Source organism: Macrobrachium rosenbergii, chromosome 42, assembly GCF_040412425.1.
Source record: "Macrobrachium rosenbergii isolate ZJJX-2024 chromosome 42, ASM4041242v1, whole genome shotgun sequence".
NCBI classification, from domain to species: Eukaryota; Metazoa; Arthropoda; class Malacostraca; order Decapoda; family Palaemonidae; genus Macrobrachium; species Macrobrachium rosenbergii.
The window spans coordinates 44,518,157-44,536,321 of NC_089782.1; the positions used below are offsets into that span (position 1 = coordinate 44,518,157).

Consider the following 18,165-nt stretch of genomic DNA (forward strand, 5'->3'; position numbering starts at 1 on the left):
TGGTAAGAAGGAAAAGAGGTATGTATTCAGTATGAGTAATGAGGATTATTTGTTTTTTCAACACCAGGCAGAACATAAGCTGAAGAAGGCTCGTGCAACAGCAGTCATTGATGAGACCACAAAAATTCGTTACAAACGAACCATAGAAGTTGCGAGTGAACCAGCAGTTGCTTTGGACACTTCGAATGGTGATGCAGTAGGTGCTAAAAAGGATGACTGATCATAATTGAGGTGTTTATTTTTCAGCTGAGATTGATGAAGTTCATTTAAAGATGTATTCTTTTTGACATCGTATTGTTTTAAAATGTCTTATGGCAAACATTCATGTCATACTGAATCATAATTTGAGTTTGTATATTCTCTACTTTAAATCATTTAGTTTGCAAGTTATCCTTTACCAAATTGGTGTTTTTTCAATTGATGATTAACAGAGGTTAAAGTCTCAGTTTATACTAAAGGATAATGTAAGCAAAATCAGAGAATGAACACTGGATTATGCAGATCAAAGGGAAATTACCATTTTTTTAGGCCAGTCCTGTGCAAATTGAAGATATCATTTCAGAGGTCTGGTTAAACTATCTAATGATAACATTTGTTATGTACATTGTAAATCCAGTCCTATCCCTGTACTGTATAAATATCTTCATGGGAAAGATCCTGATGTTTACTGAGGTCATTTTACATCTGTAAATTACTTAGGTAATGATGATTTTTATGGTAGTATTCAAAACCGTTAATAATGCAAATTTTTATGGAACAGATAATCAGAGTTAATTCATTTACTGGAAATGAAAAATGATTTAACATAAGTAAATTCTCTAACTTGAAATAAACAGCCAGTTGTGGTATTTCAATACATTGAAATCAAGATGCAAATGGTGAAATTGATAAATTAACTTTAGCATAATGCTTATGTAATGTTGCTCAACCACTGAAGGACTGTGAATGCACAGGCTTTGTTAACTTTTTAAGGGAAAGCCTTTATTCATCAATTAAATTATAGTTATGAAAAGGATAACTGACATTGCTTATTGTTTTAATGAAATGTTAAGCATGGAAAGATAAAGTTGTATTTGGTGAGGCTTTTCCAGTGTTGTACTACATGATTTACAGTACTATACGTATGTCATTAAGTATAAACTATTCAGTATTACTCATTGATTTTGGAGTGGTTTTCAAATGGCCGTAATGTCAAACAATAGAAAAATTTAAACTGAGACTTTTATATGACTGCATCATAAACATATTTTTTCATAATTTTTTTTTATTTAAAGCTTCTTTAACAAACATTTAGGTGCAGTGTACTAAGTAAAGACTTTGGAGCCACAATGAAAAAGTTACCAAGAATATTCATTATTTTATTTTGTCTTATATTTTGAGTACAAGGCCAGGGGACCAAGTTGGCATTTTTCTTAACACTTCTCATTATTGAAAGTTGGCAAAATTCTTAATTTGGCTTTTTATCACGATGCCTGTTGTTCATTATTATTTCATTGACAAGGTCCATAATTTTGGCTTGGAGATTAAGACATAAATTACTTGGTAGTAGTACCTCGTGAGTCACATATCCCCTTTTTAGAATGGTTAAGTCAAGTGATATATGTCTTACTAGTAAATGTACTGCATACGGTATAATTATATCCTGATAATATCATATCATGGAACTTCTGGGTATTGTTGCTTCCCTCTGTGTTGTAATTCCCAGTTACAGATGTTTTTTTCTTGTGTAGCTCATGTAAGAGAACAAAATGGGAACAATTAAGAGCTACAGTTGACTTACGTTTGTGTTTTGTTTGTTTGGTGTTCTGTTGTGGTTGCCCTATTGAGTTGCCATGACTTCATTCTGAAAATAACTTGTGTAACCAAGTTTTTTCCAGTTTTTGTTATCTCTAAATTCTGCATTGTTTCTGTCAAACTTCAGTTTAGAGTGCACAGAATTAGTTTGAAGGTTTTTGACAAAATTTAAAACATTTTTTGTAGGGGTTTATCTTTAGTGTACTGTTAAAAATAGGAGTTAAAATTTTAGGCATGTTTAAAATTTATAGACTTTTGTAACTGTAAACTTAATTTAACCTCTGTAATTTCAAGTAGAATATTTTGAAGTAAGCACTAATGATTATAATTAAGATTGGATTAGTACTCTGAATTTGTTGTTTCTGTCTTGAAGGAAATATTAGTGTCACATTTCCAGAATCTAGTCACTTTTATTTTATGTATAAACTGGCTTTAAGACATTATATACATGACAGTAGTGTCATTTGACTGGTTAAAAGTATTATTAATTTTGTTTCAAGTCTGTATTAATTAAAATGGCAATGTACAGTATATTAGCCATATTTTGCTAATGCTTTTATATATGAATATGTTGTATACTTTATTGTTTTGTTTGACAAGTAGTAAGCGAGATTTAGTCAAGTTTAATAAAGTGTAAAATAAAGGTGTGCCAAAAGTAAGTGTAATATTGTAAGCATATGTGGACGACTTATTTTTGTAGGTTGTATTTGCATGCAGTGTGAGAACTAGCTAATGTACAGGTAAATATAGTAGTGTTCATTAAAAAGTATTAACAATGTATTAGAAACTTGGTGTTCTGGGTACTGTCATTAATAGTTACATTGTGATTTTGAGTTTGCATATATTTTTGTCTTTTTTTATTTATGGTAAATCTCACGATATAATGTTCTGGACTAAAATGTACTTTCTGGGCAGGAGTTCAAATCTTGGTGTCTTTATAACAAACCAGTGTTGGACTAAAAAAAAAACTTGTGATGATTTTCATTTCATACATGGCTAAGGGATAGTATTTTTGTAATACTGTTTGTAATAATGTGAGGTGATGTAGTTTTATGTCTATTTATTTTTGGCTTTTTATTTTGGCACAATTGAGAATAATCATACTGTTGGGTCTCAGACTCTAAAGCATTAATGTTGGTTATAGGCAATTTCTTTTTAGTTGCTGTTACTCAAGCAGACCAATTAATAAAGTATGTGAATAACATTTTAGAAACACATTGAATCAAAATTAATTAAATATTTAGAAATATGATTAAGTGAAATTAATCTTATATTCAGTATTACAAGGGTTGTAAGATTAAGGCCCTTAATTAAATCATATGTTTAAACTGAAACCTTGAAAAGTTGTCATTACATAATTTTTAAAATTGAGATTATTTTATGTAACAAAAGGTTTTAACAGGTTTAGTCAATAGCTTTTTCCCAGTTAAATATGAATGGTGTGAAACTATTATTACCCATTAAGTTTGAGATTTGAATTGTGTGATTTATGTACATTGCACAATTTTGTAATGAATGTGTTAGTTTCTTGCTGCCAATGAATTCTAAGGCACAATTTTGTGACGAATGTGGTAGTTTTTTGCTGCCAGTGAATTCTAAGGTTATTATTAATTAAGGGATGGGGAAACAGACTAATTTTACAAACTAATTTATATGATGTGATTGCCTTTATCCTGTTCCTTTGTTTACTAAAATCTCCCAAGGATATCTTTTTGCAAAAGAGGGGTTTGGTTATTATTGTTTCATAACTGCAAGATCATAAATTAAGGGGATTTGAATAAAAATGATTGTGTAAATATATCTGTAAACAGTAATGCACATCCTTTATAAGAGGGTGTTTTTATGTAAATATTATTGTTTGTGTGGATACTGAGAAATAAAAAGGTATTACATCTCAGTATAAGGGCCACAAAATGTTCTGTAAATTTTATAACATAGTAAATATGACTCATTGTTGAGGTAAGTGCTTTAAATATGCTGTTACAGTACATACTTTCAAAGAACTGTCATCATAAAAGGGGAAAACTACAGTATGGAAACAAAATTGAAAAATCTTGATATTCAGTTGAAATTCATAGTTTTCTATAAGTACTAGAGCATCAGTTTTAATGAGGTACCTATGATTAGCCATTTTGGGAATTCTTATAGAACTGTTTTGGAATGTAAATTAATAGTCACCAGAAAACCAGTGTATCGGATCATCTTTTAGATTAGAAAATATGTATTGTATAGTAATTTTGTAGCCATACAAACTACAAGTACGCATAATATGATTGAACACAGTTGTACATGTAGTAGTTTACCCCCTATTGATTCTTCCAACTTGTTTATTAGCTGAACGTTTTAAAAGTACTTAACCCTTCATTTATTTTTATACCAAACTATCGACAGTAGTGTCAGTAATAATGTTGAATTTTATCACTTTATATTATACACTAATAATTCTAAAAATAGATGGTCTTGTGGTTGAAATTTCTCTAGGATGTGTGTACACAATCCGACATGTCTGGCTGACAAAGTTGATCATAATCCCCACACAGAGGGTGGCTGGTATATAGGTGAAATATTAGTCATTCACAGCAAACAAGCTTGGTTTTGTTGTTAGCAAAATTTGCCCCCCAGATAGTTGTACTATATGAACATGACTTCACAGATCTGGTAACACTGCAAAAATGACTTGCCTATGATGTCAGAAGAGTTTCTGTCGGACATTGTCAGACCACGTAGATGCACCCTTATAGATATTTATATAAGCTCAAATCTTGGAGTTATGCCGAGTTAACACCTCAGTCAGAATTAACATTTTTGGAAATATCTTCCAAGCATTAAATGGTAATAGGTCTTCACTTCTACATGTTGGCATGCTATACCAAGATTTGAGAGTAAGCTAATATGGGAAATAAAAATGTTTATACACAACTGTGCTTTAAGTAACCATATTTACTGTTTGATACATCCTGTCATTTATACTAAAGTTTGGAGGCACTTTTACTGGGTGTTTGTACCAACTATGATTTCGATTGAGAGGACTAGCCAGAGATCGGGTGGAATAAATGTAACCTTAGTAAAGTCACATTTGCAGTGGAGTGAAAGCTAGCTATCAAAGCATATTATAAAACTAGGGAAGTTCCAGTAATGCTCCTGGTGTTACATAAGGAACTAATAAAAGACTTATTCTGAGTAAATTATGTATATTTTATGTACATAAAGAATTGGAATATATTTTCCCATGCATTTAATATTTCTTTACATTAAATAACCCAAAGAGCTCAGTACCACTTTTTTAATACAAGTATAGTGTGCTGAGCATAATTCCAACAACATAAATATGACCTTTAGAGAAAACTTTGGAAAATAAAAAAAAATGTCATCCTAAATTTGCAAATACCTTAATGAAAATAAAAATTCACGCTAAGATTCCCAGAATAAAACTATTTTGTAGATCGTCTAGTTCTCTTATTCCAAGAGAAATTGGCCCCATAACTTTTTGCTCTAGGTGGCTTAACAGGTGGGTCTTCTGTTTCCCAAAACCACCCATTTTTCTCACAAAATGCAATGGCCTCCTCTCTTGTGGCAAAATTAATCTGGAAAAAAATTTTAAAAAATTTTTAGTGTAAACCCATTACTTATGCCATTTTGTGATACATGAAATTCCAGAAACTTAGTCCCTGTTCAGAATTAAAACACGATGTCAGTCATTCAGCAGCCCTCCACATGTCTATAAAGATCCCGATGTCAGTCATTCAGCAGCCCTCCACATGTCTATAAAGATCCCGATGTCAGTCATTCAGCAGCCCTCCACATGTCTATAAAGATCCCAAAGTTTCAAGTTACCTTTTATTTCCCATTGCCACGAACGTTCTTGACCAGAGGCACCACTACATGTAGAGGAAGGTGTAAAAGAGTACCTTTCCTGCTCTGAATTCCTCAATCCCAAGATTGACTATCAAGTAACTGTCACCATACAAACATATCAATAAAATTAATTAATTTCACATGAAATTTCTTTTTAAAACTACTAACCTCAACATTGGACAGGGGATCAGCTGTAGATGCCCATCCCATTAAGGGATTCTCCCAGCGTTCACGTGCCTCAAATGTTATCTTCCACCTAAGTAAATAATTGATATTATGTTCCATTCAAAAACATTATCACATTATATTCACTATATATATATATATCTAAAGTACCTGTACTTACACAACTTTCAAAAGGCATATTCTTACTGTAAAACATAAACAAAAATTATTTTATCAAAATCCCATTACTTTTAACAATGCCTATTCATATGTTGCAAGTGATCCTCACACATAACAATCCACTTTTAAAGGAATAGGATACTGGTGCAGATGGCTCAGGTAGGCAAACAAATGTCTATGGTCCTTTCTATATTTTGTAGTTAACTGAATCATTCTTAGTGTAGTCTGATCCAGCTGAGAAAGAGCCAAAGATAAATGGCCTCAAGAGGTACAGGGATTCAAGACTTGGAATGGAACTGTTTAAAAAGTGAGGGAACGTAAAGAAGGGTAAAAGACTTAAGTAACTGGCACATTCTTTCACTTCTCATTGCTCATCTTGCCTTCACTCCTAAATTGTGATTCAAGTTATTCATGATTAACTGATGTATTAGGAACAATCAATAGCTTTGCATGCTATATATAATCTTCTTCATCATGATAACCCATTCATAATGGCTGATGCCCTTCACCCTTCACTCGCACTCTCAAGGTTAGCATGGAAGAATGATGGCTTGGAGGACTATGGCAGGTGGTCTGGGTATGCACATTGGGGTTCTAACAAGTTTATGTGACTGGATATCTATTTGCAATGGGTTAGTAAGATTTTATTTCATACTTTATACTAAAGCTGCTTGTAAAAGGCAGACAAAGTAAATTTCAAGGTTAGTCTATAATTTTTGGGTAGTTAAGAATCTTTACTGAATTTCAGTTTCTGCATCCCATTGGACCTACTTGATGGATTACTGTTTGGTGACTTTAATGGGAAAAATGCAATGCTAACGAGTTCATTAACAACAAAACAATAAATCAGAAATGACAAAAAGTATGGTGTGAACTTTGCATAGAACACTTCCTAAGAAATTAATAAACACCTCACAAATAATTATTAATAAAACCTGGAATTTTTTAAACATCTTAATTAGTTAGAAAAAATTACTGGTTGGTAACTAGAGTACTAAACCTTAATTCTATGGGTTCTTGCTAGTATTACAAAAACTTACATTTCAAATAGTAAAATGGAGCATAAAATAAGACTGTTACTGAACAAATTATAAATCACACGGCAAAAAAGCAAAAGAAAGTACATACAGAAACTCATGAAACTGCTGTTCACAAAACTAAGAGGGATTTCAGTAAAAACCGTAGAGTGATTATGTTATCAGCAGCACATGGGGAAAAATTAAAATAAAGGAATGAGTGTACAAAAAAACAAGATCAGGTAAAGTGTTAATCCTGAAAAGTTTCAAGTCTGGCAATCCCTGGAGCTGTTAACCAGTTGCCACGCACCAAATGATTCAGTTAACCACTACTCTACTAGAGACACTTGACCATCATCTTTTTCTTCTGCAAACTACGACTCGTATTCACACGATGCATAAGCTACATTAAAGTAATGGGTTTCTGACGAAAAATATTCTGAAAGCATGGAAATTATAGTGCTACCATAAAAGACATTAACATTCCATGTAAAATCACTGGCACTGAAACTAGAATACTTGATAAAAACAAGCAACTTAGAAACACAGTAACACTAACAGGCAAAAGTATTTAGGGTTACACTTGCCTGTGAAGACTGTTGGTTCCTGACTGCATAGAATTTTTCGTAGGCTTCTTAATAAGAACACGTCGTGTCTTTACATGTTCTTCTGGCACACCAGTAACTGGTGTAATATCAAGCTGAAAAAGATACAATTTTGATCATTACAATGTATACAGCTAACACAGTGTTACATCAGAAAAAAATTACAACCTTAAAGCCAATGGAATTGTATTTTGGCATCCTCATTTTTCTCAAATATTCAATTGCTGTAAATATTTTTGGAAAATTCACAGATTTTTAAATCACATGATTAAAAGACCAATCATATGTAAGTTTTGTATAATGAAAAGTTTTGCTATTACATGCTACAATTACAAACTAAAATTGCATGGCAAGAAAGGGGATATTCAAGTATAATTAACTTTTAGCATATTACAGAACCTCTGCTAAAATTAGGCCATATCAGGCACCAGTTCCATGACTCCTTTGATAATCAGAATTAAGGAATGGAATACTGTATAAAATTTAGACAAAATGCCTATGAGGTCATTTTGTCACTAAAGTTGGATAAATTGTTAAAAGCCTTAACACCATACCCTCCCATGTAGACTATGACCATCTAAAACTGGACTTCGTACTATACTTGAAACTGGGGAGTTGGAACAAAGGTTAAAAAATTAGGCCAATGATGATCAAACAAGGTCAATCTGGTGTTAAGTAAATAGTAACTTTATTACTTACATACAATACAAAACTGTAAACTGCTCTTTGACAAAAAGCTCAAAACTGCTGGTACAAGCTAAGCAAGAACAACAAAGGCTAATACAGGTCACTGCAAAAGTTATGGTGTCATTCTCATATGTAATTAATGAACATTGCAATATTGTACTATAATTGGAGGTCATATCTTTTGAACACCTTTCCTTCTGCCCTGGATTACGGTCTTAGGGAATATTATGTAATTCAGTCTGCACATCAAGCAAACAGAGAACTACAGTTCATGGGATTTATGCAATGATTATAACACTGAACAATCTCACACACACTAACATCTAACATCATATGAATAGGGTTCATTGTCTGAATAATAATAATAATAATAATAATAATAATAATAATAATAATAATAATAATAATATTAATAATAATGATAATAATATCAATGATAATAATAATAATAATAATAATAATAATAATAATAGCTGGCACTCATACACAACCTTGTTATGCAACTGGTCATTTTAACCTGTCTGAATATGGTCATCTAGGTGTCAAACTCATGTGCTATTTTTATCCTTATGCTGCAAATCTTTGTCCTTTGTTCACCTCCTGAACCTGACCTCGTATCTTAACTGATCATCACCTAATGATCATCTTGTTAGAACAGTGTCACACTAATTACCTGACTTGTCTCTTCTAAGAGTTGGTAATGCTAGAAACGCCATCTGTCAGTTACTGTAATGCTCCTCCTCCATCTCAAAGTACTGGAATTAAACTTTTAGTGTCCCTGATCCTACACCTACTCCCATCATTGGCCTAGGAGACCTGGGGAGTTATAAATACCATGCAACTTATAAACAATCCTATCATCCACTCATCAAATTGCTGCATGACAGTCCTTCCACTGATTTCCAAAGCCAATGACTCATGTAATTAAGAACTTGTTTCATCATCACATGTTGCCTCAGTAAAGGTCATCATTCCAACTGTCCACCAGACCTGTGACAATTCAGCAAGCAAGACTACAACCAGCCATAACTTCATGACCACCCGGATCACATTCTGTTGCATGACTACCATTTCCCTAGTTTTAATTATCAAACAACTTTGCATTATGAGAAAGAGATATGGTGTCAGCAAACACTACTCTTCAATCTTGTCCACAACTAACTCACCATACACATTTCATGACAATCTAAAATTGTCCACATCAATATTATTAGTATTGACAAAAACACCAAACCCTATCGATTTCTTTCTACTTAAAAAACATGCAACAATTCATGATTATTATAATAAAAATCTGTCAGTAAATGACTGAAATTAAACAAGCAATGAACTTATCAACACTATGAATAACAATACATAATGGACAAAGCAAATACTTCTTCTTTTAACATGCTTGTTTTTCCCATTTGTATGGGGTATGCACGATGCCTTCTTTTGAAGGACTTTGATTTGGCTTTGGGGTAGACTGTAGTCTCAATCGGCTGCCCTGCCGGTCATCGCTTGGACTAAGGATATACAGTACTACATAAAAACAACAAAGAAATTGCCCAAAAATATTTCACTACCATAACACTTGAATTATCAGTGCAATATGCTCAAGTTACCTCTAGAAGGCATTAAGAAACAAGAATGTTGTATGAACAATTGAAAAATTCACATACAGACAGTGCTACCCCACTTTTTCATGCTTCACTTATCCATGCTTCATTTCGTCGCAGATTTTTGTGCTTATCCATGCTTCATTTTGCAGCAGATTTTTGTGGAATGTTATCTTTCACTTTTCCGTGAGAACTTTCACCAATTCGCTGGTTTTTTCTATGGACTGTATCTCCAAAATTATCACTAATTCACTTTTTTTTCGTAGAGCAACACTACTTATTCACTAATTACTGTATTTTTTCAAATTATGTTTGTGACTAAATACTAATTTTTATGATAAAAATGATTTACAGTGCACTTATTATGATTTACAGTGTATTTGTTAAGTTCATTCCAGGTCGGGCCCCAGACTGATCATAACAGGTGTACGATTTGATTCTCTCTCTCTCTCTCTCTCTCTCTCTCTTTAAGGGTACTGTAAGACATATTTGAAAATGATATTGAAGTGTTTTTGGATGATAGAACATATTGTACAATATTTAAAATATATTTGCTAATTATTTTAATTTAATTTTCCAGTAAAAGCAGACTGGAAAATAAAATTAAAATAATTAGCAAAAATTTTAAATATTGTACAATATGCTCTATCATCCAAAAACACACTTTACAGTAATACAATTTCAAATACATCTTACATTACCCTGAAAGAGAGAGAGAAAGAGAGAGAGAGAGAGAGAGAATCATACACCTGTTATGCTCAGTCTGGGCCCCAACCTGGAATGAGCTTAATAGGTACACTGTAAATTATTTTTATCATAAAAATCTATATTTAGTCACGAACATGAAACAAAAAATATGACATTATGATAAAATGATGTTTCATTATACTTACCAAAACACTGTAAAAGCTTTTATCTCTTAAAATTCGACACGTCCGAGATATAAATTTTCAAACTTTGTTTGGAATGCTGATATAATTGGCGGGAGACCCAACCCCACCGGATGCCGTGGGGGTGGCGTGGAAGGCGACATACCCAGTAACCCAGGTCAGTTTCAATCTCAATAGTGTATAAACAGTGTTGCTCAACAAAAAATAAAAGGTAAATTAGTGACTATTTTAATTGTTTTTACCAATAAGGAGAATTGGACAACTTCAATACTACGAAAGAAAACGGTTATGCTTATGTATACAGGGGTAACTTGAATAGTTGTCAAATGTTCTGCAGGAGAGTTTACTTAATATTATTAAAGATTTATTTAATTTGTATTAAACATTTTATAGATATTTTGTTGTGTTTAAGTTAATATTAATATTTTAAAATTAGTAAATCATTGTTATAAGCATTTTAGGGGGTGTATATACATAAGAGTAATAGTTCTAAAAGGGTACTAATCTAAGATGACTTTGGGTGTTCTGGGATGATGGTTTGGGGTGTGCGTACTTTTGTTTGAATTGATATTAAATTGTTTTAGTATGATAATTTAGGGTATATTTTTGTTTGAACTACTAAATTAGGCAGTGAAATTTTAAAATAAAAAGTTATAAGCATTTTAATATAAGGGGTACAGGGTATTAGGCAGTTGTAAGCTGTTATAAGTGTTTTTAGATGGGATTCTGCATTTCCGCAGTGGGTTCTGAAACCTACCCCCACCAAAAAGTGGGGATATATATACAATAAGTGAAAATACAAAACCACCAATATGTCAATTAATAAATAAGTGGTATAGAAGTTATTGTATTATAAGTATCAAAAGCACTTACTGGAGTTTCAATTGTAATGTAACCTTGCATGGCCTTAGCATGTTCTGCCTCTTCCACGGTCATCATAGACTTTTTGGCATCTGAGGGTTCTACTTGCTTTGCCGAGAGGTCATCAATAAGGCGGGGTAGGGATGTACTCACAGCACGCCTGAAAAGTAAATATGACTGCTGGTTAAAGATACAATCAAAATGAGTCTAAAACTCAAAGCAAAATTACTTCTAAGCCCTTAAGGACCCGTGAATAATTCCAGAATACAATAAAAATATAAGGCTTAAAAGAATTTACAAACCTGTTATATACATGTATTTCTGCACTTGAAATTCACTAGGAATGCCATCATCATCAAAGGATAGCAATTTGCAACTAACCTGGTAGTTCATTTAGTCATTATACTGTCACAAAAGGTGAGCCAGGTCAATAACAGACTCTTGTAAGTTTTATTGGCGTCCTGATTCATGTTCATGGATTTGACCATTCTGGTTAAAAAATTAAAGCACCCCACGTCTAACACAGTAGTAATGAGGATCATTGTAAGAACTGGGACTTTTGGGTGGGGGAGAACCAAAACCAGGATACAGCCAACTAACCTGACCTAAGGTGGCATATCCTACCTAAAGACTTACTCGATACTATTATTTTTGGCCGTCAACGAGAAAGAACCAAAACACATAAAATAAGCCATTCTTACACAGTAAGGACACTAACATCTGCACATGGATATCAAGTTATCTTAAAAAAAAAAAAGCACCTAACCTACCATTATTATTTCAGAATTATTTGGAAACTCATCTCACAAACCACAAGAGAACAGCAAAACAAAGATGATGAATCCATGATTGTAAGATCTGTAAAACTTGAGAGGCACATTTTACCTAGAGATGGCAAAACAAACACCGATTTGCCTGGCGATGTCATACGACTGTGCATTGCCATCAACTGTCAATGATGTTTGGCCGTTCATTGTGCGTGCATGCATGTTTTTTGTTGAAAATAATATTTCCTCAAGATACAATACATTCTAGGTTATAAAACCCTAAATACAATTTGGGAGGACTCTTGTTCACTTTTCTAAATATGCTCTTAATACAAATCTATGTACCTAAACTTGAATATGTCGTGTAAATAGCCTAGCTGACTCAATCGACTTGTCATACTCATCACTGTCAGTATTGTCCAGGGTGCCTCATGTTGGTGTGTCCAATTTGAATTAGTTTATTATTATGCTAATAAATACAAGAAGTAAAGTTACCACAGAATAATTGGATACTTAAATGTGAAATGTACATGATAGGGCCTTAAAGTATGTGGTTGAGCCAATCTGGCTAGCATGCTGTATACATTTAGCGTAGCTTACACATGCTTGACAGGACAGGGAGTGAAAATGGCAGCCACCCCATATTGGGTATCAAGCTAGGTTAGCCTATATTAGGCTATGATGTGCAAAGATTTTACTAAAAAATTAGTCTTTTTAACCTCAATACGAAAACTTGATATTGGGGTGTTTATGCTGTGCTCTTAAGCCTCCTTAATATGTATAGATTAATACAAAAATCATACAGCACTAAAATCTACCACAGATTTACTGTTACTGTGATATTTCCCTTGTTTTATACTTTAAGATTTGGTAAATGTAAAGGAGAAGGCTGCAAGAAGATAACGTTTACTAATGTAGAATTTTTACTATACATTATAGAAAATGGTATATATAACAGAGTACAGGTGAGATAATTTGAAAAATTTACTGTGATAATGAGAAACTTACCATCTTTTTTTTTTTTTATCTTTTTACTTTCATCCCTGAGCGGAAGCTCTACTGGGCACCAAGTTTACTACTATCCCTTTGGGGATAAGAGCAAAAATATAAACAACAGATGATAAATTTCCAATTATCTTGGTAAATTTCTATTATCTCACCTGTACTGTATTATATACACACTTTTCTATATTCTCCAGTAAAGGAATTGCATTAATAAACAATATCTTTGTGCAGCCTTCTCCTTTACATTTACCCATGATTCATTCCTAGGGAGATGGTACTAAACTCAGCGTTCATGAGGAGGATACGGTATTAAAGGCAAAAATTTACTGAAAAAAGTCTTAAAAACCTGACTAACACCCTCAATAGGCATAAATATTATTTTGTCTGTCTGATGACAGGATTTACAGTAAAACAAAATTTACCCAAAGCCCTCCTGACCAGGCGGTCCTGGTCGTTTCAGCTGTAAGTCACTTTAGGCCGTAACATCCAAAACAATGTAAGACGTTATGTTTATGGTATTTACCGTTATGTTTATGGTACTTACCATTATTATTTCATGTTTTACGTACATCCCCAAGGGGCTGGTACTAAACACGGCGCCCATTTTGCACGTAAACGTGCTTATGGCCTAAATGACTTACTGCCGAAACGACCCGAATGCTGACCAGGTAAGGGCATGAGACCCTTGGTGAAGTTCAGTAAACATATCCTAGGTCTGGGTAGGCCGTCTTCCCTCTTAAATGTCTACTTTATGCAGCAAGTGTAAAACAAATGGAACAGGTTCCGCAGACGTAGACAAACCTAACCTTTCCTAGAATGCCATGTCCTGACCTAACCAGACCTTACCTTCCTAACCTTACTTAGGGAGCCATGACCCAAACTGGCCGGTGGGGCTTCACCCCTTCTGGACTCCTCCAAGTAACACTAGGCTAGACATTGGAGACACTGGACTTAGCTTCTGTTCAGAGGTAGTCCCGTCGTTCTGCAAGCCACCACTTCAGTTAAGGAAGGGTAGATTGCAGAGGATGGGGTCACGAATTACTTAGGGGGGTAAAGTGCCCCTGGCCAGGTTAGGCCATGGTGTCTGAGTTTAGGTTGGATTAAGGTAGCCTAGCCTAAGTCTGGTTAGGTCGTGGCCTATTTCCTTTGAAATCCCTACTACAGAAGCCCTGCTCCCTCACTCTGCATTTCCTCCCGTCCTAATGCAATGTAATTCGGCTAGCAAAAGCTTAGCCTAGGACTGTTACGTTATTACTAGCCTATTGTTGCTGGTAGTGGCCCAGGCTAGACTAGCGTAAGTTGGCCCCATGCCAGCACATATTTTTTGCTCGTTGACAACCTCGTACCACTAAAACCAAGATACACTCCAAAGACTTGAGGATTGTTTAAACCTTTTTGAATAATATTCTTAAATTATCATCATAAAAGTGACCGGATTATGATGGAACTAGCCTAAGCTGACCTTCCGTCAGCAAAGTTAAGCCTATTTCAGCTTATATTTACTTTAAGATAAGGTTCTACTTAATAAGAATAACGCATAGTAAATGGAAAACTTTACTGTAAGATTAAGATATTGAAAACTTACCCCTGACGTAAAGTAATACGAGAAAACTGCGAGCAAAGCGCAGCTGTACCTAACCGGAGAGCCATTTTTCTCTAATATTTTGATCAAACAATGTTACCAGACCGACATTCAGTTTCAGACCTCACTAAAACTTGCTCAACTTCTCTGATAATATGCAAAATCTAGTTTTGTTACCAGAGCGATATTATTTCTCAGTGGTTAATCAATGACCAATCTGATATATAAATCTTAGTTTTATGAATTAATTAACAATTCTAATCGAGATATATTAACGTTTAACTACACTCCTTGTTCTTAACAGTGTTACCAGATACACCGTGATCTTCACAGGTTTCCTTGACATCAAGCAAAATTGGAAAGCAAAAGCTGATAATCTTTTAATATGTGTATCATGAACACCTTTGTAAATCATAGTTATCACATTATTTAAATGTGGTACTTTTCCTTATTAGTTTGGAAAATGTTACCACATCCTGTGAGAATTGCAGCTAAAGTTGCTCACTAAGGAGAGCGATTATTTCCCTGATAACATAAATGAGCCTAAAAAAATGAGGGTTTTTCACAACCGACCAATATTAAGAAACCTTAGCCATCATTTAACATCTTTCTTTTATATCAGTGGATGATGTGCCAAGTGCCTTTTACTTTTTGGTTTGCTTGAACACGAACTGCTTATATCAAAAGATGTTGATATACATAATTGTTTTAACTATACAAATCATCACCAGTGTATTTATACATAACCTTTTCAGTATCTCATTTCTTTTCGTGATTGTGTTTGTTGTTAGTTAGATTAAGCTAGCCTTATGGCTGGCTTGGAAGCATGGGATGTGCTTCTGGAACAACCCTCACATAAATGTCTTTGGGTGTTTTTTAATTAAATAGTATCGACATGTCGTCTATTTCTAATTCCGTCTATTTGTCATCATTCAGTTGAAATGGTAATATTTTGGCAAATTTTGATATATTCTAGGGGTTAATAAAAACCTAATACTACAGGAGAACTCTCTTCCCTGTCTAAATATGTGCTATACTGAAAGATTCCATCCCCGTGTATGTGCTCTGTCACTGATGTGGTCAGCTCGTGATGATGGGTTTTCATGAAGCAACATTTGCATAGCCTAGATGAGCTAATTGGTTAAATCGTTAAAATCACAGACTCCAGTGTTAATATTTATGTCTTTCAAGAATAATTCATTCAGATTAGCATTTAGGTTTCATTCCTTTGTGTTTTATTTTAAAAATTATATAAGAACGGAACGCCTACCCCAGTCTGACGGTAGCTTCTAGCACGTTTTTAACCTGGTGTTTGAAGAACGAGTCTGTAAGTAAATCCGAATGCTGAGACTTATTAAATATAGGACTATTTATGGCCCTACACGAATGCATGTAAACGTGGGACTCTTATTCCGTCACCACCCTTGCAAAACTATATTTTGTTGGTTCATATGAAGCCGACTTTATATCCAAAAGGGCCAATTCATAAAGTTTGATACGGTTTTAAGTGATTAAGTGGCCTGATGTGGACTTCTGGACTCGGTCTAAACAACCAAGACGACCAAAATATTGGTTAATTTATGATTTTTTTTCACAGCCCTTCTTAACCCACATCCCGTCTCCCATCCCACCAAATAGCCATACAAAAAAGAAAAAGAAAGGAAATAATAAAGCTTAACCCCAAAGAGAGAATAGGGGTTATGTTGGGAAAAGTGGAAGCAGGGAAAACATTCCAGAGCATGGCACTGGAGGGAAAGAGCCAAGTTGGATTTGATACGTTCTGGGATGGGGGTCTTGAGGGGTGGGAAGCGGTAGTCAGAAATCTCCATCAATAAAGATATTTGAATTTTGTCATTATTTATCTTTGCTCGAGATGGATACGAGTGGAGAGACATAACTGGGAAAAGGCAAAAAGAAATATTACTTATGCAAAAGGGAGGAGAAAAATAAAAGGAAAACATCATTAACTACTAAAATGTTAAGACGTGGGAAGAATTATTTGTGCTGTCTGTACAACTGCATATCCCTTTAGAGCAACTTGACCAAAAAAAAAAATAATAAATATGATAAACTGAGTGGAACATCATACTCTTTATAAATTAAAAATAAATACGGTTTCTTTATATCTTCATTATTAAGAATGCACGAAAAAACATACGCATTGTTTTCCTAGTTAATTCTATTAATAGGTGTATCTGGAAGATCAAATAAAACATGTTATCTCTCTCTCTCTCCCAAACGTTCCCCGGTTTTTCCGTAACATTTTCGCCCCTCAGTCCATTTGAGACTGAAGATACCTGAACTCGGAAAAACACTATAATTGGCTTTGTTTACGAGAAAATAAAGACGATCGATCCTGTCAGTTCGCCTATAATCTCTGGCGGTAGTAATTCTGCTAAAGTACATAAACAAACAAGTTATCATTACGCGTTTCCTGGGATTTTCCAAAAGTCCAATGGCGTTAAATGTTTTTGTTATTATATAGAAACATTCGCCTTCCGCCAAGTCCCCAGAGAGCAGTTTTCAACCTGTTTTTCTTTCTTGAGGAAGTTCTACCGTTATAATAATTTTCTCTGAATATCTGTATTCGGAAATATCTTTCATGAACGAAAGAAACAAAATGGCACGTACAATATAAAATTTAGGCCGATGGCCAAGCCCTGGGGACTTTAGAGGTTATTCAGCGATCAAAGGAACACTATGAGTAAGAAGTTTAAAGGGTGTAACAGGAGGAAAACCTCGCAGTTGCACTATGAAACAATTATAAGTCAGATGGAAGAAAGAATACGAATGGAAGTACAGTAAAAGGAATGAAAGGGGGTTGTAGCTAGAGGCCGAAGGGACGCTGCAAAGAACCTTAAGTAATGCCTACAGTGCACCGCGTGAGGTACACTGATTGCACTACCCCCTAAGAGACAAAATGACACGTATGACGTTTTTCATTGGCCCTTCTTAACGTCACTGTTTTAGGATATATTTTATGGGCTTGTTCGAAGAACAAAAATACAGTCTTAACTGTTTAAGGAATATGTACACGATTTTTATTTACTTTTACATTTAAACAACTACTATGACATCTCTCTCCTGCTTCGTTTCTTTTTTTTAACTAATCTTGATTTTCATGTTTCCATTTACTTAAACATTGTTCCATCTATTCCAA

General features: G+C 34.1%; 2 protein-coding genes across 3 annotated transcripts in view; one reads left to right on the forward strand and one right to left on the reverse strand.

Annotated features, from left to right (window-relative positions):
• Window positions 1-4,713, forward strand: part of frj (farjavit) — a 36,607-nt gene extending 31,894 nt beyond the window's left edge. For both annotated transcript variants that reach the window (XM_067086339.1, XM_067086337.1), the window contains one exon: window positions 68-4,713. In XM_067086339.1, coding sequence (XP_066942440.1) covers window positions 68-220 — 153 coding nt within the window. In that variant the 3' untranslated portion in view covers window positions 221-4,713. The remainder of the gene's footprint in view (window positions 1-67) is intronic.
• Window positions 4,714-4,965: 252 nt separating this feature from the next.
• On the reverse strand, window positions 4,966-15,313 carry ND-18 (NADH:ubiquinone oxidoreductase subunit 18). Its single transcript, XM_067086340.1, has 5 exons — window positions 15,009-15,313; window positions 11,664-11,811; window positions 7,598-7,710; window positions 5,818-5,905; window positions 4,966-5,378 (listed from the first exon to the last, which is right to left on the reverse strand). Exons 1-5 carry the CDS (start codon window positions 15,071-15,073, stop codon window positions 5,226-5,228), a joined length of 567 nt encoding a protein of 188 aa, XP_066942441.1. The 5' UTR covers window positions 15,074-15,313; the 3' UTR covers window positions 4,966-5,225.
• Window positions 15,314-18,165: the final 2,852 nt, after the last annotated feature.